The sequence below is a fragment of the Macrobrachium nipponense genome, chromosome 35 (genome assembly GCF_015104395.2).
Source record: "Macrobrachium nipponense isolate FS-2020 chromosome 35, ASM1510439v2, whole genome shotgun sequence".
NCBI lineage: Eukaryota > Metazoa > Arthropoda > Malacostraca > Decapoda > Palaemonidae > Macrobrachium > Macrobrachium nipponense.
The window spans coordinates 37,511,314-37,534,498 of NC_061096.1; the positions used below are offsets into that span (position 1 = coordinate 37,511,314).

At 42.8% G+C, this 23,185-nt stretch overlaps 1 protein-coding gene across 1 annotated transcript; it reads right to left on the reverse strand.

Annotated features, from left to right (window-relative positions):
• Window positions 1–264: 264 nt before the first annotated feature.
• LOC135208636 (DNA replication complex GINS protein PSF3-like) lies at window positions 265–23,185 on the reverse strand. Its single transcript, XM_064241022.1, has 4 exons — window positions 23,012–23,185; window positions 20,288–20,432; window positions 3,593–3,722; window positions 265–750 (listed from the first exon to the last, which is right to left on the reverse strand). The coding sequence occupies exons 1-4, from the start codon at window positions 23,115–23,117 to the stop codon at window positions 520–522; spliced, it is 612 nt and encodes a 203-aa protein (XP_064097092.1). The 5' UTR covers window positions 23,118–23,185; the 3' UTR covers window positions 265–519.

Consider the following 23,185-nt stretch of genomic DNA (forward strand, 5'->3'; position numbering starts at 1 on the left):
GGGAAATGGCACTTCAAAATACTAACTGAAAAAAGTAATCACAAAACTAATGGGAAAACTGTGCGAGTTCATATATGTTGAAGTGGGAAGGATAAACATACCATTGAATGGATATCTACCTAAAGTTAAAAGCCTTCTACTGAATGTTTAAAAGATTATGCATCCTGCTATATATGCAGAAAGAAATAATGAAATTATTGGTAAACAACATTTAAAGATTTAAAATAATCTTTTTGTTATAATGATTAATAAGGAAATAAAATCAATCTGTATCATATAATATATTTGCACAGCCATACAAAGCTTCCCATATAAAAGGTGCACAAGCGTAAGATAAGTGAGACTAATGAAAATGAGATATCCAGTATACTTATTAAAAGGAAAAACTATATCAATTGTCCAATAATCAGTCAAGATAAAAATAGTCTCACTAACAGTATCTAAAAATTTAAGAATACTAAAATATTCTTTTTCTTCAGAACCATACAAAATTGTATGTATCAAAAAACACAATTCTGTTCACTTGTCCACTTCAGAAAATTTTCTTTTATTATGCTGCTCAACCATGGCAGATGTAGTAAGGATGTGAGCCCTACGAGAGAGCCACAACTTGTGATCACGAAGAGATCTTTGTCCAACTTCATAAAGGGTTCTCTCTAAATCATCAAGTTTGGCTATTTGCGTACTTGTATCGTCTTCACTAGAATTCTGTGCGGAGTCCATAATCCCACGGAGTCGCTCTCTAAGAGTCTGGGAAAAATATGACTGTTACTCCAATGTAAAAAAAAAAAAAAAAGCAGTTTAACCAAAAATATGAGTTCAATAGTGATCTTAATCTTCCACATGATGACTATGTGAACTTAGGCAAGACACACAAATCCAAATAGCATAAAAAATGTCTACTGGAAATGTTACCAAAAGTCATGTATACCTCCTAATAATTCCAAACTTGTAGTGCAAGGCTTGAACCCTTCCACAATATTTCTACAACAAAAATCTGTTGAAGGTAGAAACACTCAAATGGCTTAAATATTTCTGTATAATGACCTTTGAAACCCAGCAAATGAAAACAACAATAAAGGCACTGTAACTTAAAACTTGATTAATCAACTTGCAATATTGATATACTAGAGCAATTGTTTTTTTTTTACTGCACTGCATTTTATTAATAAATAATTTAACTGGAACACCAAGTTAACATTCTGAACTCACAGGATTGGTTCAAAGGGTTTGCTCTTAATAAATGTATTAGCTCTTAAGTAACACCTTGCAACTCCTTAACAATTTAATGACTTTATAAACCAAATGTGTTTGAAGATTCTTACATTTCTTTCTGCATTCAGGGACTGGGCCATGTGAGTTATTCATAAAATAAGCAAGTATTACCTATTCAAAGACAGGATATTATTTGAATGTTGTAATCATTTTAGAATGAAGAAACAACATGATCTAACAGTGGTTCAATGTCTCAACTTCTTATTGTTATATTCCTTATTCCATACAAGTTTTCCCTCTATACAATATTGACAGGTTTTAGAGAGAGTAACATACAAAAGAGGAGTAGGTGATCTAGCCGAAAGTAAATGCAGCTTTGCTGCTTATCAGCATCCTACATTTCCTTTAATGGCTACACATGCATGTGACCCAACATATTTCAACAATTATACAACTACTTTTGTTTAATAATGAAAACTGAATTAGTTGTATAAAGGGACTTATAGAACATATTCTGAAATGTTTTTGATGCACTTTTAGTTTATGAACATTACAAATTTCTGTGCTACATGTTTTTAACAATTTATATTGCTACTGAACATATTACAAATCTGTTATTAAAACAAGGTGCTATTAAGTAAAGAAAACTGGTTTTTCTCATTAGACAATATTGTACAATTGATGAAGGTTTCCACATGTCTATATTTGTATTGTGTGAGCTTTTATGTTTTGAGGTACATGCCTAATTTCTGAATATATATACTAGTAAAAAAATTTGTACTGACAAGTACTTCATGATGGCAAGGTTAAGAAAACAGTACACTACATGTTGTAGACTTAGGCAGTGTGTAAAATTAGTCAAGTGGTCAATAGGTAAACTATCTTTTATTTGTTATATTGATGACTACAAGAAGGAACAAATTGTTACAGCACTTCCTTGTGGGATACTTTTTCCATCTATGAGCAAGTCTAAATAATTATTCACTTGCATCCAGAAAGTGCAGTCTATAAATTTTCCTTTTTTTTTTTTTTTTAAATAAAGGTAGGTAGCCTCAAACACCACTGCAGTAAATCATTCTTGATATAACACATCTCAAAATAGTAACATGAACCACTTGGATGCCAAAAGCACTGAAAAGGTTCATTCAAATCCTTTTTGAATGTGATCTATTATGTGACAGAGGTACAAAATGAAGCAGTTGACGGTTTGTTAGACAAAAGACTCATGTCTGACGCATTCAAAGACCATGAATATGGGCTACAGGTGAGGGATAGTTCTGCATAGGAAAATCGTTTATATAATTAAGAAACTGAAGACACTTTTGGTAATTCAGTAATTTAAGTAATTTAAAAGGACTTGTAAGGCCAGTGGTCCATCTGCTAAAGAAGCTCTAATTATTTTTTTTCTGAAGCAGAAAACTTACAGAATCATGACTAAAATTATGAAAATCTATTCATAGCCTGTTGTGTTATAGTGCAGCTATAAAGTCACAATACAATTGTGTGTTTACTACCTGTTTATGGAAATCTTTAGCTAAATGCAAAACTTTTAAATATTTGTGCAGAAATCCGGATACCCTAAAACAAAAAAACATATCCCAGTAAATACTTAATACAAATCGTTACTGAAACAAAATCAGTGGCAACAATAAAATATAAAGTAATTATTAAAGGCATCCTCAAGTACTGGGATGTAGGGAAGATTAACAGATGTGGGGAAAGCTAGGAGATTGGCTATAAAAGTACATCAAGTAAAGTAAAACAACTACAGTATCTTTATGAGTTTCTTCCCTCTTTAAATAGCCATTAAAAACTTCTTAGAAATATTATACATTTCATCAATAACTTTGATGAAACTTGACTCAATTGGCCTAATTTACATTTGCAATATCAGTTTAAGAAATACTGCAATGCTACCTTAAGGGGTCATACTCCTGTACCACAGTATATTTTAATTATTTCTTAAGTTTAACTATACAGTGTTTGATTTCTCTACCATTTCTTCTCTGTTTTTCTTCAATGAAAACAAATGGCATTCTTTCTGAAAAATCAGCTAACAGTAGTGATCACACAGCTTGTTCCTTTAAGAATCCATTCACATAATAAAAAACAACTATCCACTTAAAGCCCCTTCACTAATCCAGCTGTTCTCAATGTCATATCGAGTACCAATACCTACACAAGCCTACTTACCACTACATTACCCTGATTATTAGAAAAACATAAACTTGAGATTTTTACGCACTTAGAAAATTAAAAATGAACTATGCAATACGTATTTGTTGTCTTCATAAACCTGGATGAGATATAGTGTCTACCAATTATTAATCATGGACAATTTTGCAATTTGAAACAAAAATAACAAACATTATTTTACCTGAGTGAGAAGTGTAGCTAGTGGTGAAGATTCTGCACCAGCAAGAGGTAAAAGATGCATCCCAAGCTCATAAAAGCGAGGGCCAAGCTTGTGTAGATCTACAACACTTGGATCAGCTTTTAAGATTTCTCTGGAATTAATAAAAGCATAGAATGAACAAAGGTTCTAATTCCATTTTAAAACAAAATCAATTTCTTCATACAAACCCATTACTCACATAGTGAGTTTTACCAGGCCCTGCAAACTTTTGTATACAGATAAAATTAATGCAAGCTCTGCCTTAAGTGCCTCTAATCCTGAACTAGCATCAATCACCTGTGCCTTTTTTGTGATATGAACAGGAAAATGGAGACAAAAGAGTGCAAGGAAGGAATTATATATTTAAATTAAAAAAAAAAAAATTTCATCCAACATCACTCTTATTAACTTAATCCCCATTTAGAGTGAGGGATCATTCCCTAGGTTCCACAGTAGTGATAACTGATTTTTGGAGATACTAAGATGATGCTTTGGTGACAGAACAGGACAAGAACCACAAAAATTATCCAGGAAAGAAAGATGGACAAACTAAAAATTGAAATAAATATATCTTCTCTCTAACCCTTTTGGAAAAACTCATCAACTTGACCCTCAGACATTAGGAGGTTAAACAGTTTTTCACTAAATTGAGCTCATCCTATTCTGACAATCTGATGAGATTTAAACTGTATTCTTCACACCTGTATCTACAAGTCTAAATTACATTAACACCAAATAAAACTTAGTTTGCTGCAAGGTAAAATTTGTGTTAGTTCCACAGAGTGTTAACAAACATCTTGAGTAAGACTACTGATATCTTTGATTTAGCCTCCAATTAATAGACAAAAATTTGTAAAATATAAAAGTCTAAGGACAGTATTTCTAAATGCAAATACATACAATACAGGCCTGGATTGCATAAGGAATTCCTTCCATTCTGCTACACCAAGTGACTGACTTACTGGAAGAATCTGATTTATGAATTTTAGGCCCCATGTACTGGGGAACTTTTGACCATTCAATGCTTATGAGTGTGAAGAGGAGGGGTTGGTGTTGTTGAGCAGCATGATAAAGAGATCTAGAAAATAAAGAAAATGAAGCAGAGTATACAAGGATCTAAAAAAAGAACTGGGAGAAAAGACCACAGTTGCACTAAGATGCAACAGTTACAAGGTGCTGGACAGCAGGTTTGAAGACAGGAAGTGGGAATGGAAATATGATATTGTAATGATACAATTAAGTTTGTTCATACTTACCTGGCAGATATATATATAGCTGTATTTTCCGAAGTCCGACAGAAATTAAAAAACTTACGACACACGTAGTGGGAGTCAGGTGGTTAGTACCCATTCCCGCCGCTGGGAGGCGGGTATCAGGAATCATTCCCATTTTCTATTCATAATTTTTATTTCCACTGTCTCCTGAGGGGAGGTGGGTGGGTACTTAATTATATATATCTGCCAGGTAAGTATGAACAAACTTAATTGTATCATTACAATATCATTTTGTTCATGAAACTTACCTGTCAGATATATATATAGCTGAATCCCACCTTTGGTGGTGGGAGTAGACAGAATAGAAGATTTTAGGAAACATATATATGCAGATAAATGATATCTTGATTCCTTACCTGTTTAGCATAGCTGACTTCGTGGTTACTGCCGCGTAATCTTGCTTGTGCTACTAGAGTTGCCAGCGAGGTAGAAGACCTATATAGCTGGTTGCACTCAAGATGATCTGTCAACGGGGGGCGTGACCACGATGTGACTAGACCATTGACATACAATGAGGGCAACGAAGTAAAAAAAACCACCTGGCCTAGTCTACCAAAGGTATACCCACTAAACTAGACTAAAGAAGGGAGATCCGCCTCGGGCGGTCAAACCCCACAACCAAAAAACACACACAATTAAAAGCTCACCTAACACTAAAGGAAAGGATGAGTGCTACCTCCTGCCCCCAAAACAGTGTCTGCAGCGACGTATGGTCCAAGCGACGAGCAATGTTCGTATGTCGCTTTCACCTCCCGCAGGTAGTGTGAAGCGAACACCGAGTTGCTCCGCCAATATGTGGCACTCAAAATGTCACTGAGTGCCATATTTCTGTGAAAAGCTATCGAGGTCGAAATAGCCCTCACCTCGTGGGCATTCACTTTTAAAAGCTTCATGTCCCTATCACTACATGTGGAATGAGCTTCCTTAATGGTGTCTCTCAAGAAGAAAGAAAGCGCGTTCTTTGACATGGGAAGATCGGGCTTCTTAACCGAGCACCACAAGTTGCCCGAAGGTCCTCTACAGTCCTTCGTTCTGTCTAAATAGAATTTGAGAGCCCTGACAGGGCACAGGACTCTCTCTGGCTCATTACCCACGATCTCTGTCAAAACCCTTGATTTCAAATGTCTTGGGCCAAGGGTTGGACGGTTTTCGTTCTTTTTGCTAAGAACATAGGGCTTAAAGAGCAAACAGCATCAGAGTTCTTAAACCCAACATGCTTGCTTATAGCCTGGATCTCACTAACTCTCTTCGCCGTCGCCAGAGCAGTTAGAAAAAGTGTCTTCCTTGTAAGGTTTCTAAGCGAAGCTAAGTTGAGAGGTTCAAAATTACTGGACATCAAAAACTTTAGAACAATGTCTAAGTTCCAAGAAGGGACTCTTGGTTGAGGTACCTTTGAAGTCTCGAAAGACTTCAGAAGATCATGAAGGTCTCTGTTGTTGGCTAAGTCCAGTCCTCTATGCCTAAAGACTACAGAAAGCACACTTCTGTAGCCTTTTATCGTAGGCACCGCTAAGCGAACTTCATTTCTCAAATAGAGAAGGAAGTCTGCGATCTGGCTCACAGAGGTAGAGGTGGAAGAAATGCCTTTCTTCCTGCACCAGCTCCGGAAAACAACCCACTTGGATTGGTATACGGCAATAGAAGAAGGTCTTCTTGCCGTTGCGATTGCTTTCGCCACAGGTCTTGAAAAACCCCTCGCTCTGGCCAACTTCTGGATAGTCTGAACGCAGTCAGACTCAGAGCGGGGAGGTTTTTGTGATACCTCTCGAAGTGGGGCTGTTTGAGTAGATCTATCCTTGGAGGCAGAGTCCTCGGAAAGTCTACTAGAAAGGACATGACCTCTGTGAACGTCGGTCGCTGGCCAAGAAAGGGGGCGATGAGTCATCCTTCGTTCCCTCTGATGCCGCGAATTTCCTTATTACTTCCCCTAGGACCTTGAACGGGGGAAAGGCATATACGTTCTAGTTCCCGTCCATTCCCAAAGAAGGGTGCGTCTACTGCTATTTCTGCTCCTGGGTTCTAGAACTGGTGAGACAGTAACAGCTGAGTCTCGTTGTCCTGGAAGTTGCGAAGATGTCTACGAGAGGACATCCCCATAACTTCCACAAAACCTCTGGCATACTTCCTGATGAAGGGTCCACTCCGTCGGCAGAAGTTGACCTGTCGACTGAGCAGATCTGCACGGACGTTTTCTACCCCTGATATGAATCTCGTCAGGATAGAGACGTCGTGTGACCATTCGCCCATAACAGGATCTCCTTCGCAAGGAAGAACAGGGATCGAGAGTGGGTTCCTCCCTGTTTCTTGAGGTACGCCAGGGCTGTGGTGTTGTCCGAGTTGATCTGCACCACATTGCCGGAGACTTCGTTCTGAAAGAACTGGAGCGCCAGATGAACTGCTGCCAGCTCCTTGAGGTTTATGTGCCAGGACACCTGTTCCCCTCTCCAGGTGCCTGACACTTCCTCCCCCCCAGTGTTGCTCCCCACCCCGTGGAAGACGCGTCGGAAAACAACACTAGGTCGGGGTTCTGAAGCTTGAGGGAAAGACCCTCTGCGAGCTTCAAAGGGTCGGTCCACCATCTTAGATGTTCCTTTACCTCTTCTGATAACACCAGAATCGAATCCAAAGTGTTTTGGTGCTTCCAATTGTCGGCAAGGAAGAATTGAAGAGGTCTGAGGTGCAACCTCCCTAGGGAAACAAACTTCTCCAGTGAGGAAATGGTCCCCAGCAGACTCATCCATCCCTCACCGAGCATGATTCCTTCCCCAGAAAGGTTGACACTTTGCTTAGGCAATCTAGTTGTCGCCCCTGGGAACGGAAAAGAAAAGCCCGAAAGCCCACTGGGTCCATCTGAATCCCCAGATAGACTAAAGACTGAGAAGGGGTCAGATGTGACTTTTCGAGGTTCACCAGAAGCCCCAGGGACTTCGTTAACGACAAAGTCGTGTGAAGGTCCTCCAGACACCGGTCTTTCGAGGAGGCTCGTACGAGCCAGTCGTCCAGGTAGAGAGATCCTGACATTGGAAAGATGAAGCCACCTCGCAATGTTCTTCATCAGTAGGGTGAATACCATGGGAGCAGTGCTGAGTCCAAAGCGAGAGCCCTGAATTGAAACACTTTTCCTTTCAGGACAAACCGCAGGTATTTCCTGGACTGGGGGTGGATGGGGACGTGGAAATACGCGTCCTGGAGATCTAGTGAAGCCATCCAATCCCCCGGTCTTAAGGCTCCCATCACTGACTGAGGCGTCTCCATCTTGAACCTCTGCTTGATGACAAAGAGGTTCAGGTTGCTGACATCGAGTACCGGTCGCCATTCCCCCGACTGCTTTGGCACCAGGAACAGTCTGTTGTAAAATCAGGGGGAATTCAAGTCGGAGACCTGTTCTACGGCGTGTTTCACGATCATCTGATCTAACAGATCGTAAAGCACTTGTTGCTTTTCTCCCCGATAGGAAGGAGACATGTCCCTGGGTGTCGTAGACAGCGGGGGTGGTTTCAGGAACGGGATCCGGTAACCCTTCTTTAAGATGTCAAGGACCATTTGTCCGCACCTCTCTCTTCCAGGCTTGCGCAAAAAGCTGAAGCCTGGCTCCAACCGGTGACTGAAGGACTTCTGCTTCACTTCTTGTTCTTGGCAAGCGCAGTGGCTCTGCCTCTGGAAGTGCCTCTTCCTCGAGGGGCTGGTCTCGAGGAAGAACTACCTCGAAAGGGCTTCGATTTCTTGAGAATCGAAACTCCCGAGGACGAAGGAACCGCAGGTCTCCTTGAAGATTGTGCGAGGAGATCTTGCGTGGACCTTCTCCTCGTAGGCTGGTCGCAATGATCTTTTACCATAGCCTGGGGGAAGAGATGATCGGAAAAAGGAGCGAAGAGCAAATCTGCTTTTTGTGACGGAGAGGCAGATTTAGCTGTAAAATTGCAAAACAGGGATCTCTTCTTCAAGAGCCCTGTGCAAAAAGTGAGCTGTAAGCTCCTCGAACCATCTCTGACGGCCTTGTCCATACACGACATTACGCTGGACAGCTCCCCCAGACTAATCGAGTCGGAACTCCTAGACTTGGCATCCAGAACTCCCAAACACCAATCTAGAAAGTTGAAGACCTCTAACGTCCGAAAGAGGCCTTTAAGGTGGTAGTCCATTTCCGTAGTAGACCAGGAAACTTTCGAAGAGGACAGGTGAGACCTCCTCGAGGCATCCACAATGCTAGCGAAGTCTCCTTGAGCTGACAGGGAAGTCTATACTACTCTTACCGACGTTTTCTCCCGTTTCATACCAAATGCCAGCCTTCCCACTAAGTCTCGAAGGTGGCAGGGCAAAAGAAGTCTTTCCCTGAGACTTCCTTTTCTCCATCCAGTCATGGACCTTACGAAGAGCCCTCTTAGTTGAAAGGACTTCTTCATTCTGACGAATGCCGAGACCTTGTTGATCTTGGAAGAAGAAAGTTGTGAAGGGGAGGAGAGCGAGGAGCTTCCGGGTGAAACGTCTCTCCAAACCCTGATTGAAGAAGGCGGGTCAAAACCTGGTAGTCGGAAGAGACTGCCGCCAAAGGTTTCTCATCATCCACTTCAACCGAAGCGTCGCTAACCTCTGCTTCCGACACAGGTGAAGTTGGAGGAAATAAGGCTGGACCAAGACTATCTGGTCTAAGTTTCCAAGAGGCGCGTTGCTGTGAAGTGGAAGGCAAAGCTGACTCAATAGAAACTCCGGTCGTATCTCTAAGACCCGAAGTAACTTGCAAAGTCATCACAAAACAGGTGGGAGGCGACGAAAATCCACATCTTCGTCCACCCGAGCGTCCGCTGGCGCACACCTGGCGTCCACTGGCGCACACCTGGCGTCCACTGGCGCATACCTGGCGTCCACTGGCGCACGCCTGGCTGCAACTAGCGCGGGATTGGCGTCCACTCGCGCGCTGCTGGCGTCCGCTGGCGCACGCTTGGCGTCCACTGGCGTGCGAATGACATTTACTAAAGCGCGCTTAACATCTCATGCGCGCTCTGCTTCCGCTGGCGTTCGCTTGGCTTCCGACCGAGCGTCAGGAACGTGAACTTGCACCGAAGCGTTCACGCAAGTATCGAGCTCTCGCACCGCAAGCTTACGAGCGGGTAATACCGCTTCATGCGCAGAGCGAGCAAAATCCTCTTCACGTCCTCCAGAGAGCCGCTGGGGAGTCGCACGAACTCTAGCAGGCGAAGAAAGTGGAGAGATAGACGAGCGAGGAGAGGGAGAGGGAGACCTTCTAGATCTCTTCACAGGTAGACGGTCATCCTTCCTCCTGGGACGTGGTTGCGTCCCTTTCTTAGCAAGAGCATCAGCAAGCTGTTGCTGCAAAGAGCGCAGGATCTTCTCAGTAGGAGAGGATTCCTTGTCAGGTGACGGGCTGATCCTGTGAGAAGACGAGGGGCGAGGGGACGCCTTCTTCCCTTCTTCCCAGAAAACTTGACTGCGTAGCACGCGCTCGGGAGCGACTGGGGCGCTAAACAAAGTCATCATCCGATGACTCCTTACGCTTCTTCTGGGGGGGGAGGGCTGCGAACACACTCCCGGGCGATGATCGCCTCTCGAGAGCCAAACTGGACGTGAAGCGTCACGATCACAACGCTCCTTTTCAGCGGGCGTGAAATAGAATGAGAGCTCCACCCCTTGTGTGGGGAGGAAGCCTCTGAGAGAGAAACACTCTTTCAGGAGGCGTGCACGCGCACGCTCCTTGGCAGTCTGTGTAACGTCAACAGATACTGCCGAAGGCACGTCAGATCGGTGGGCGTTCCCCGTAACCCTCCTGCGGCTTTCGACATGCCCTCTCCCTGAAACCTGGGAGTCCGGCAGCGGTCTAGGCCTAGAGGCGAAATGGGGCCGATCTGACGCACCCTCCACCAACGAAGGAGCACTGTCACTACACTTTGCACCTTCACTTTTGCCTTCTAAGGCGAGCACTTTAGATTCTAAATTACGAATCGACTCTAAGATAAGTGTAAGGGTATTACCTCCACAGACACTGTTTCAGGGCCCGAAGGCAACACTACAGGTTAGGAGTAGTGATTAAAGGAGGGTTAATAGGAGAAACATGAACTTCCTGACGTTTACCTGAAACGCTCCTGGAGGAAGACCTCCTTAACCTATCCCGTTCAAGCTTACGCAGATAGGACTCATACGCTCTCCATCCAGAATCAGAAAGACACTCACATTCTTTGCAGCGACTTTCATACATACAATCATGCTCTCTGCAACTCTTACACAAAGTATGAGGGTCTACTGATGCTTTCAGTAGCCTACCTCGACAATCACTCTTGGTACAAAACCTGGCGCTAGCCGAACTAGAACCAGACATCTTATTTAAAGAGAAATCAAGCCAAAATCAATCAAATCCACAATTAACGTGTGCCTAGCCACCGATCCAAAAGTCAAGATACCAAAAAATCAAAAAGGGGTACTTATAGTAGCCAAGTTTCCTAAATTCAAGACGGAGGTGCTGAAAACTGTGTTTACAACACCGGCGACAGAAAAATTATGAATAGAAAATGGGAATGATTCCTGATACCCGCCTCCCAGCGGCGGGAATGGGTACTAACCACCTGACTCCCACTACGTGTGTCGTAAGTTTTTTAATTTCTGTCGGACTTCGGAAAATACAGCTATATATATATATCTGACAGGTAAGTTTCATGAACAAAATGTTATTGTCATGATACAATAAAGTTTTATGCATACTTACCTGGCAGATATATACTTAGCTATAGACTCCGTCGTCCCCGATAGAAATTCGAATTTCGCGGCACACTCTACAGGTAGGTCAGGTGATCTACCGGCCCGCCGCTGGTGGCGGGAATAGGAATCATTCCCGTTTTCTAAGACAGATTTTCTCTTCCACCTGTCTCCTGAGGGGAGGTCGGGTGGGCCATACACCGTATATATCTGCCAGGTAAGTATGCATAAAACTTTATTGTATCATGACAATAACATTTTTATGCATTCAACTTACCTGTCAGATATATACTTAGCTGATTGGCACCTTTGGCGGAGGGTAAGAGACAGCTAATCTACTGAAATAGACAGGAAACAACATATGTTGTAGGTAATAAAAATGTTATTGTCATGATACAATAAAGTTTTATGCATACTTACCTGGCAGATATATACTTAGCTATAGACTCCGTCGTCCCCGATAGAAATTCGAATTTCGCGGCACACTCTACAGGTAGGTCAGGTGATCTACCGCCCCGCCGCTGGTGGCGGGAATAGGAATCATTCCCGTTTTCTAAGACAGATTTTCTCTTCCACCTGTCTCCTGAGGGGAGGTCGGGTGGGCCATACACCGTATATATCTGCCAGGTAAGTATGCATAAAACTTTATTGTATCATGACAATAACATTTTTATGCATTCAACTTACCTGTCAGATATATACTTAGCTGATTGGCACCTTTGGCGGAGGGTAAGAGACAGCTAATCTACTGAAATAGACAGGAAACAACATATGTTGTAGGTAATAAAATTAAAAACCTTGATTCCTACCTGTGTTAGCGAAAGACTTCATGGCTACTGCCTAGGAGCCCGTATCGCTTCAAGAGCCTCAGCGAGGTAGTGACCTCATGCTAAGAGTTCTTGATGGTCTGTTACCGGGGTCTTACCCACTTACGCTTCAGAACCTTGAGGATCTTTGTCAATGGGGTCCTATCCACTTACATGACAAAACACCTTGCCTATTGGCATGATCATAGAGCACGACACTAATCCCGATCACCTGATCCTTATTGGGGTTAGTACTACGATTGAAGAGTCATCCCCGAACATCCGTTTCAAGCAACCCACAACTCAACAACAATATTAAAACTAATTATTATAAATATTAAAAACAAATTTAAGGATCAGCGTCTGCTCCATTTCCCAGCATAGTATACCGCTGATATAAGAGGTCCAAGAGCGAAACATTTATCGTATGTTATTCTAACATCCTTTAAATAGTGGGATGCAAATACTGAATTGCACCTCCAATAAGTTGCTGCTAAAATGTTTCTCATGGACATATTCTTCGTAAAAGAAAGGGAAGTTGCCACAGCCCGGACTTCGTGAGCTTTCACTTTCAGCAGCTTTAAAGAGTTCTCTTGGCAATTCCTATGAGCTTCGGTAATTACATTTCTGACAAAGATGATGCCAGTGCCGTTCTTTGACATCGGTCTATTGGGGTTTTCTTACCGAACACCAAGACCTTGTCGACATTCCCTGAAGCTGTGTCTTCTTTTCTAAATAAAATTTTAAGGTCCTGACTGGGCAAAGGGACCGATCCAACTCTCTTCCTACCAGAGAAGAGAGTCCTTGACTTCGAAACTTCTAGGCCAAGGTTTAGAAGGGTCTCATTCTTCGCTAGGAAAAGATCCTGGAAAGAAATGACAGCCGAGTCTTTTCTAAATCCCACCCGAGAGTCCAAAGCATGCAATTCACTGATCCTCTTAGCAGTTGCTAGAGCCAACAGGAATATGCATTGCTAGTAAGATCTCTGAATGAGATTTTATCTATAGGTTCGAACCGTCCGACATCAAGAACTTTCAGGACAACGTCCAGGTTCCAACTCGGGGGAATCGATGATCTCAATTTCTTAGTCTCGAAAGACCTGATGAGATCATGAAGATCCTTATTATTCTCGAGATTCAGCCCTCTGTTTCTAAAAACAGCTGAGAGCATGCTCCTATATCCTTAATAGTTGATACGGCCAATTTGGATTCTTCTCTTAAGAAGAGGAGAAAATCCGCGATTTCGGTTACAGAGGTATTGGAAGAGGACAGCTTCTTCGACCTACACCATCTAACGGAAAACTTCCCACTTCGATTGGTAGACCCGCAGGGTAGAGGCTCTGCGGGCTCTAGCAATTGAAGTTGCCACTTTCTTGAAAAGCCTCTCGCTCTGACCAGTCTTTCGATAGTCGAAAGGCAGTCAGGGAGAGACTTGGATGTTTTTTTTGTGGAACCTCTCGAAGTGGGGTTGTCTGAGCAGATCTGTCCTGTCTGGTAGAGATCTGGGGAAGTCCCACCGTCCATTCCAGTACCTCTGTGACCAGATTCGGGAAGGCCAAAAGGGAGCAATTAGAGTCATTCTCATTCCTTCCGATGCCACAAATTTTCTTACTACTTCCCCCAGCAATTTGAATGGGGGCGGGAAAAGGCGTATGCATCTATGCCTGACCAATCCATGGAGGAAGGCATCGATCGCTGTGGCTCTGGGATCTTCTTCTAGCGAGCAGAAGTTGTCTATTTTCCTGGAGAGGAACGTGGCAAACAGGTCGATCTGGGGTCTCTCCCCAGAGTGACCATATTTGTCTGCAGACTTCTGAGTGGAGCATCCACTCTGTCGGGAGAACCTGGTTCTTTCTGCTCAATCTGTCTGCCCTTAGGTTTTTTACTCCTTGGACAAACCTTGTACGCAGAATAATGCCCCGTTCCTCTGTCCAGGTTAATAGAGCTCTCGCTATTTTCGTTCAGAGAGAAAGAGTGAGTGCCCCCTTGATTCCGGATGTAAGCCAGAGCTGTGGTGTTGTCGGAATTGACTTGAACTACCGCCTCTCTGACTTCCGCTTCGAAGTATTCCAGGGCTAGATGAATTGCCAGGAGTTCCTTCGCATTGATGTGCAGAGTAGTTTGTTGTCTGGTCCAAACACCTGCTACTTCCTTTGGACCCAGTGTTGCTCCCCAACCTGTTTCCGAGGCATCGGAAAACAACACTCGGTGAGGGTTCCGAATCAAGAGGGACACCCCTTCGTTGTTTCCTTGTTAATGGGGTTAACCACCACTTTAGGTCTGATTTTTATCCCCGTGTTGGATGGGTAAAAAAAGAAATGTCTGACAAGTCTCCTGTCTTTTGACTCCACATCCTCTTTAGATAAAATTGCAGAGGTCTGAGATTTAATCTTCCCAGGGAAATGAATGCTCTTAACGAGGAAAGGGTGCCAGCAGGACTGAGCCATTCCCTCGCCGAGGTCCGTTCTTTCCCTAAGAAGTTCGAGATCTTTTCTAAGCCTCGAGTAATTCTGTCTTGAGATGGAAACAGCCCGAAAACCCCGAGAATCCATCTGGTATCCCACAGATAGACTGATGGTTCTGTCTGGGGATCAAATTGTGATTTCTCGAGGTTCACGAGCAGTCCCAGAGATTTTGTCAAGTTCAAAGTCTTCTCCAAGTCCTTCAAGCACTGAATTCCGATTTTGCTCTTATTAGCCAATCGTCCAGATAAAGGGATATATTTATCCCCTCTAGATGTAGCCATCTCGCAACGTTCATCATTAGCCTCGTGAACACTTGAGGGGCCGTTGAAAGGCCGAAGCATAGGGCTCTGAATTGGTATACTTTCCCTGCATCATGAATCGGAGATATTTCTTCGATGATGGATGCAGGGGGTGGGGACATGAAAAGTATGCATCTTGTAGATCTAAGGAGACCATCCAATCTCCTGGACGAAGAGCCGCAAGAACCGATTTTGATGTTTCCATAGAGAACTTTGTGTTCTCCACAAATCGGTTCAATGCGCTCACATCCAGGACCGGTCTCCACCCTCCCGGGAGGATTTCGGAACCCAGAAAAAGACGGTTGTAGAATCCTCGGGGGATTGCGGATCCCGAACCACTTCGTATGGCCTCCTTTTGCAACATCTGTTCTACCAGTTGCAATAATGCTTCTTCTTGGCAGGGTCCCTGTATTGGGCTGACAGTTCCCTCGGGTTCGTAGTCAAGGGAGGTCTGTCTCGAAATGGGATCATATATCCCTTTGTTACCACGGAAAGGGACAATTTCTGCCTGTCTCCGAGCCCATTCTTCGGAAAATTTCCGAAGTCTGGCTCCTACCGGTGCTTGAAGGACTGTTGTCTCATTTAGCTCTCTTGATAGGTCTGAAGGAAGGCCTACCTCTCTTTCTGCACTCCTCTCTTCTTAAAAGAGGGTCTGGCCGAGGTACTTCCTCGAAAGGGCTGTTGAGGAGCCCGAGTCTCTCTCTTAATAGGACCCCGAAGTCCTCGATTTCTTTGCAGATTGGGCAACAAGATTCTTGTGTGGCCTTTTCTGTCAAAGAATGAGAAATATCTTTTACAAAGATTTGAAGGAAAAACAATTGGTCCGACCGAGGAGCATACAGAAGAGATGACCTTTGGATAGGAGTAACTGCTTTCGTCAGAAAAGAGCTAAATAAGACTCTCTTCTTCAGAATACCAGTACCAAACAGAGAGGCCACCTCTCCTGATCCATCCTGAACCGCCTTGTCCATACAGGAAAGAACACTATGATAGGCCTTCTGGACTTAATAGAGTTCCTCCTCTTGTTTGTTTTTGGGCCAACCACCCCAACCAAGGGAACCAAGTCTAAGAAGTTAAAAACTTCTAAGACATTAAACAATCCCTTGAGGAGATGGTCCATCTCAGAAGTCCCCCATGTGATCTTTGCTGATGACAAGGCTTGTCTCCTAGACGAATCTACCGAATTCGAAAAATCTGCTTCGGCAGTGGACGGGAGAGCTAGACCCCGTGGTTTGCCCGTCTCGTATCCAAATTCCTTCTTCCCTGATTAGTCTGGAAGGAGGGCAGGTAAAGACTGTCTTCCCCGCCTTCTCCTTGGATTCCAACCAATTTCCTACGAATCGGAGAGCCTTGTTCATGGAAATGGTTGGCTTCATTTTAATAAAAGATGATTGTTTCGGGACCTTCGTGCTTGTAAACAAGGACCTTGGAGAAGGAGGAGCAGTAGGGCTTAAAGAGTCCCCAAAACTCTTGAAGTAAGAGGGCTGCCAGCGTCTTGTAATCTGACAAACCCGGAGCCGAGTGATTTTCAGAGTCCGAAATCTCTTCCAAATCCAATTCCGAAGAGGATTGTTTATTTCCAGTAGGAGACTGGCCTCTTGCAACATCCACCCCACTCTCGCAAGAACGACGACCGCTTGTGCGATAACTTGCGTCCCTACGAGAGATAAGTTGATCCTGCAAAACGACCTTATCCTTCTCCTGGCAAGAGCGATGGCCGCTTGTGCGACACCTTTCTCCTCTGTCAGACGAAGGATGTCCTCTCCTATCGCTTTCTCCGGAACGACCTATGTCCTGACAAGGAATACGGCCGCTTGTGCGACAACTAGAGTCCTTGTCAGGTAAAGGTTTATCCTTCCGAAAGCCAAACAAATCTTCCTGGCTTAATTGTCTTTTTGGAAGAAGTCCGTCTCTTATTTGTCACTTGTGGCTCATTGCGCCGGGTTGACGCTCGTGATTCCTTGCGCCAAGCTGGCGCTTCTGGCGCATTTCGGCAGAGTGGCGCTTCTGGCACATCTGGCGCATTTCGGCAGGGTGGCGCTTCGGCGCATCTGGCGCCATTTCGGCAAGGGTGGGCTTCCTGGCGCATCTGGAGCCTCTGGCGCATTTCGCCGGCTGGCGCTTCTGGCGCATATGGCGCCTCTGGCGCTTCTGGCGCATTTCGCCAGGACTGGCTCTTTCTGGCGCATATGGCGCATCTGGGCGCTTCTGGCGCATTTCGCCAGGCTGGCTCTTCTGGCGCATATGGCGCATCTGGCGCTTCTGGCTCTTCTGACTCGTATGGAGTCTCAAACTCATCTGGCGCATCTGGCGCATTGCGCCAGGTTGGCGTTTTTGGCGCATTCTTCATACTCCTCCGAGTATAAGCCGAAACTTCCGTTTCTTCTTTCTTTCCCTTCGTCTTCTTTATAGGAAGGAAAGAGTCCTTTCTCCTGGGAGTTTCCTTAGTAAAAACTCCTACTAAGGCCGAAAGTTGCTCCTGCACATTTAGGATAATCTTTGCAGCCGCACTCTCTTTTTCCTTCCCTGATTCAGGTGAGGGATGTCTAGAAACGGAAGGAAACTCCGATTTCCGTTTAGGAACCAATCTTCTTTTCTTCTTTTCACAAGGTGATAGATCGGAGAAAAGCTCAGGGCTTGAATCCAAAGTTGGGAGCCTTCCAACTTCTCTTTAAGGGGCGTGACAGTTCATCAGAACTCCATCCCCTTACATTCGGTGAAGAATCTGACGAAGAAAAACACTTCTTTAGGATGCTTTTTCAATAGCGATCCTTGGCAGTTCGGGTCGTCACAGAATCTGCCGAGGGGACGCCTGATCGGTGGGGATTCTCCGTAACCTCCGTAAGGCTTTCGACATTCCTTCTCCTCTGGGCCTGTGAGCTTGGAAGAGGTCTAGGCCTGGGAGCGAGACAGAGCCGATCAGACGCACCCTCCACTGCACTAGGGACACTTAATTCACTATCACTGTGCTTACCTTTCAACGTCAGCATTTGACGTTCCATCCTTTGTAGCGCAGCTTTAAGATTCTGCAATTTCCGTTGCCGGATTTGCAGTCTTAGTACTAGAGGAAGAAGATAGAGGTTTAGGGTTAGGTGTTAATTTAATAGGCTCGTTAGAGCGAGACCTACTTACGCTTCTGGAGGAAGCCTTCCTAGCCCTATCCATATCTAATTTCCTTAAATATGAATTTAAATTCTTCCATTCTTCCTCATTCATATTTACACATTCATCACAGGTGTTAGAAATTGAACATTCATTCCTTCTACACCCCTTACAAACTGTGTGAGGGTCTACCGAAGCTTTCGGTATCCTCACCATGCATCCCTCATTTACACACTGTCTTCTAACCGTAAAGCTAGAATCCGACATCATGAGAAATATCCAAAACCAAGTCCAAAAAACAGTCCACGAAAGAGTATGCCAAACCAAAGATCCAATACGTCACCAAAATAACCGGCTTAGAAGATCAATAGCGATGAAAAAATACGAAAATCAAATCAGGAGTAACAACAACAATGTTGCTGTCACGGCCGATAGAGAAAATCTGTCTTAGAAAACGGGAATGATTCCTATTCCCGCCACCAGCGGCGGGGCGGTAGATCACCTGACCTACCTGTAGAGTGTGCCGCGAAATTCGAATTTCTATCGGGGACGACGGAGTCTATAGCTAAGTATATATCTGACAGGTAAGTTGAATGCATAAAAACTACTACTACTGCTCAGGACACCCTGTACTTTAGTAATGCCTAACGGTACCTTGCGAGTTGCACTGGTGGCAATAAGCCCTCTACACAGGGCTTACTGAAGGGAAAAATACTGACTAGACTCTAAGACAATCCACTCCTCATCAACTAAAAAAAATAAAGAAAAGAAAACCCCTAATTTTAAACAAGCAGATAGCGATCACAAGACTCAACTTTCTTGTTTCCCACAACAATTGTCAAAGGACTGCCAGTCATTGTATATCAGTTCTGGGATGATCTCTTGGCTCCACATTCACATTTATGGTAACAATGTTATTAAAAAGGCTAGTCCAAGAAAAAGTGTTTTATCACCTGTAGTACCTCTTGAAGGAAACCTTATTTATAACAAAGAAAAGAAATGGCAAACTGGTCCTAAAGCAGCAAATATTTCTAAATAATAGTAGCATTGCCACAGAAGAAAGAATATCAATACTAGCCGAGTGAGTGGGTAGCACTGCCACCTCCTCCCTCACAAGCTACTAGCCGACTACCTAGTTGCCAATTTCCAATTAACAGACTAGCTTTAGCCCAAGGTATATCCATATAAAAGATGTTTTGTATTTTTGTAGGAGCAAATGTTATCTTGCTAGCTATGATACTGAGGAACAACCCACCTAAACACACCAACTCAAAACCATGACAGCTCTCAACACCATAGCTAGCAAAAGATAATTGTGATCCTGAATCAGTCAGAATGACTCGATATACTCCTGTATAAGAAGAAAAGATAGGATGTCTCATAGGAATAAATGATAGTTTAATTTAAAAGGAAACACTGTACACAGAAATAAGAGGAGGGAAGACAGTAGTTGGAAAAATTTTCATGCCACTCCAACTCTGCTATCATCAACAATGCAAAATAAATTAATGGGAAAATAACCATAATAGCAGTCTCTGGAGACAGACTCAGAGAAGGCTATGGTGTTGGTGAAGTGAGGATGAGGAAGTACCCAATGGAGAAGGGTATTAAACTCAATAATTTACAAACACACCATAAAGTATATTGCTTAATGAAGCCATTCATTCAATCATTCTATTAAAATTATAAAAAAACACTAAAAACCTAGAACATAAAATAAAAAAGGACTTTAATTATAAAAGCATTGGCATTTATATGACTTACTACAGAGAGCAAGGAACAGGAAAAAAAACTTTTCCCATGCAAAAGAGAGACTGGCTCCAAAGAACTATGTCATTTGCTAGTTAACCACACTTACAAGAAAGTCTTAACACAAGAATGAACCTTCACTGCTGGAACAAGCAAGATGAGCATTCTGTAATGGCATGGAATGTACTTTGCATGAACACATTCAAGCAAGCTTGTAGTACCATACTGGAAACTGGCATTTTATTCAAGTTTAGTGATGTCAATGTGATTACTCTTACCTGAACTTTTCTTTATAACTGGTAGGCAACTGAGTTTTCACTATACGAAGTCTTGCTGAGCTTAGAGCCCGTGCTAGCCAACATGGTAATTCCAATTTAGTTCCCTGTTCAATGTCTGTATTACCACTAGATTGGTCCAAAAAACCTGAAAATATAAATTATATTTCTAAGCTTTACATTAATTATCAAAATAATACATATAAATTTCTCTTAAATTATTATTGCTGTAATATATTTTCATGTAATTATTTTATTTCTTTATCAAACCCTTTAATACTTTCACAAAATTATAAATAAATATTTACCATACTATTATATATCAAAAAGCAGCTCTACTTCATGAGTACAGTATTCTTTACAGTTTAATATGCTATATGTAAATGATCTCCTACAACAGCAGAATCATAAATATTTAAAAGATGAAATGTAGAAGGATAAATAAAGGACTGAAAATCATTGTAAGGAAAATATGCGGTGACTGGAAAGGAAGCAAAAAAGTCATGGCCATGATTATGCTGTAGAATAGGTTTAATGATGTACTATGTACATATAACAAATGGTACCTTAAAAGGAATCTTCAATGTGTGTTAAAGTACATATATGAACAACTAATGGTGACAACAAAGAAGTGGAAAACTCTATTGTGGATGGAGAGACCTTGGAGGTTGTACAACATTTCTTTTACTTTGGTGACATTCGACACTGTGAAAAGACAAGAAACAATAGCAGCGATGATTGGGAACAAAGTTGGGATTACTGGACTATTGGTAAGAGTACTGCAGCCCATTCATAAACACTGCAATCACCAACTTTTTTATAATATACATTTCTATTTTTTTTCATATAAACCTGTTAATCAAATACAGCCTATTCATGGTCTTCTAATGTCCCAAACACAGTCTAGTTTTGTTTAACAGACAGAAAAAGAGCAGTGACAGTACTGCACATGCCCAACTAGACCCTCAGGTCTGCAGCACGTAAATGCTACATGATCAGCCATTAGAAATAACATTTTAGACTAAATTCTGACATCACAACTCAAACTGATTGAATAAAGACTAATGATGTGAACGTTAACTCCCATTACTGAGGTTCCAAGGTCAAAAGAATTCAAACACTTGGGAATATTTGGTAATGCTATAATACTTTCAGCCTCATCTTCGCGGCTACAAATGTTCTAGTGTCTCTTCACCGATATGATAGATATTTTTTCTTACTTCTCAAATAGTTTCATCGCTTCCTTAACCACAAAAAAAGGTGAAAATTCATCGCCTATCATGAGAACCATCTTTCTCAAACATTAGTACGTGTCAAAATGACATCACTGGCTTTAAATGGCACAAAACACTTCAGATACAACTGCAATTACGTCATCCTCAACACATGCACACATGCACCGGAAGTGCTAGCTAAATACTAGTAAAAACTGTAGCCTTCCATGACCACGGCAAAATATCCACTTCGAATCTCACTAGAATATTGGGCTTCTAAAGGAATTTTCATGAACTGACCTAACATAAACTACTAGCTTAGGCTAGACTATTCACCTGACCTTAAGATAAAAGTTTTCCAAGTAGGCTAGGCCCCATGTGAGATAGTAAGCTAGTAGTTACCAAGGTAAATTGCATTTCACTGTTGCATGTCATACCAGTGTTAGCTAGCTAGGTATAGCCTAGGTACCTACCTAGATGCCTAAGTAACCCACACCCCACCCCTACTACTAATGACTACCTAATCTTGATCCGGGCCAACTGTATGCAGTCGACCTGCAAGGTGGCCTACCGAATTGTCTAGGTCTAGGATAACCTAGCTACTACCTAGGTAGTAGCTAGGTAGCTACCTACTAGGTATACTGTTTTTTTTCATCTGTCCATCCTCCTATGGTGTTTTTGTATGGTAACACTGCATCCCGGGCTTTAGATAGTTACGCTAATTGTAAGTTTTAGGTAAATAAAAGGATATCTGGGTGTACATTTGTAACTGAAGTGTTTTAATACCTACCTAATTTTCGGTATGCGAATTACACCGTAATTATTCGAAATAGGATAGTACCTATTATAATCGTTGAATGTAAGCTGAATGTAACTATTATCTAAAGCCCGGGATGCAGTGTTACCATACAAAAACACCACAGGCGGATGGACAGATGAAAAAAAACAGAGTACTATAGGGTAAAAAACCGCATGGTACAGGGGTGGACCATGTACGATCAATGTGTACAACCCCAAGAAAAGTACATTATAACGCGTCCTGACACCGGAGTAGAGGTCTTTAGCTCCGTTTCTCACCAACAACAAGTCGCGACTGATGCCCATCTCCGATGTCAGGACGCGTTATACCTAGTAATGTACCTACTACTTTTTTTGGGGTTGTTCACGCTGATCGTACATGGTCCACCCCTGTACCATGCGGTTTTTTACCCTAGGTAGTAGGTAGGTAGGTAGGTAGGTAGGTAGGCTAGTCGACTTTCGTCACATTTGATAGGGTTTAGCCTACTAGCCTACCTCCGTCCTAACAGTTACATATCATCAGGAACAGGATACTTTGGATGTACCTACGCCTTGTCTAATAGGCCATAGCTTCATTTACAGCACTTGGTAGGCTAACGAGGACCTAGGCTTGGCATGCATTTTCGTGTAGCCTAAGGGAAACGGCCCGAGTGCCTTATTAATACTACCTACCTTAGTTACCCAATTTACCATAAATTTACGCAAATGCTCTTACCTAAACCGTAAACAGGTACTTCAAATTTACTCGGCACCCTATCTTGCGTCGCCAAAATATCACTAATAGAGAAATAACTGGGGAAATAACTCAGGGACAGCGGCATTGTTTTGATTTTGGGCGGGCAGCCGTGACGTCACTTATGACAAGAGAAGATTTAGAAGTACAGCTGTT

What these genes read in the sequence shown, in the direction of transcription:
- LOC135208636 (XM_064241022.1), bottom strand. Translation starts at nt 23,117, where the DNA reads ATGCCGCTGTCCCTGAGTTATTTCCCCAGTTATTTCTCTATTAGTGAT. An exon ending in AGTACCTGTTTACGGTTTAG is followed by an intron (nt 20,433 to 23,011) that starts GTAAGAGCATTT and finishes TTATATTTTCAG; the next exon opens with GTTTTTTGGACCAATCTAGT. An exon ending in AGTTATAAAGAAAAGTTCAG is followed by an intron (nt 3,723 to 20,287) that starts GTAAGAGTAATC and finishes TATTAATTCCAG; the next exon opens with AGAAATCTTAAAAGCTGATC.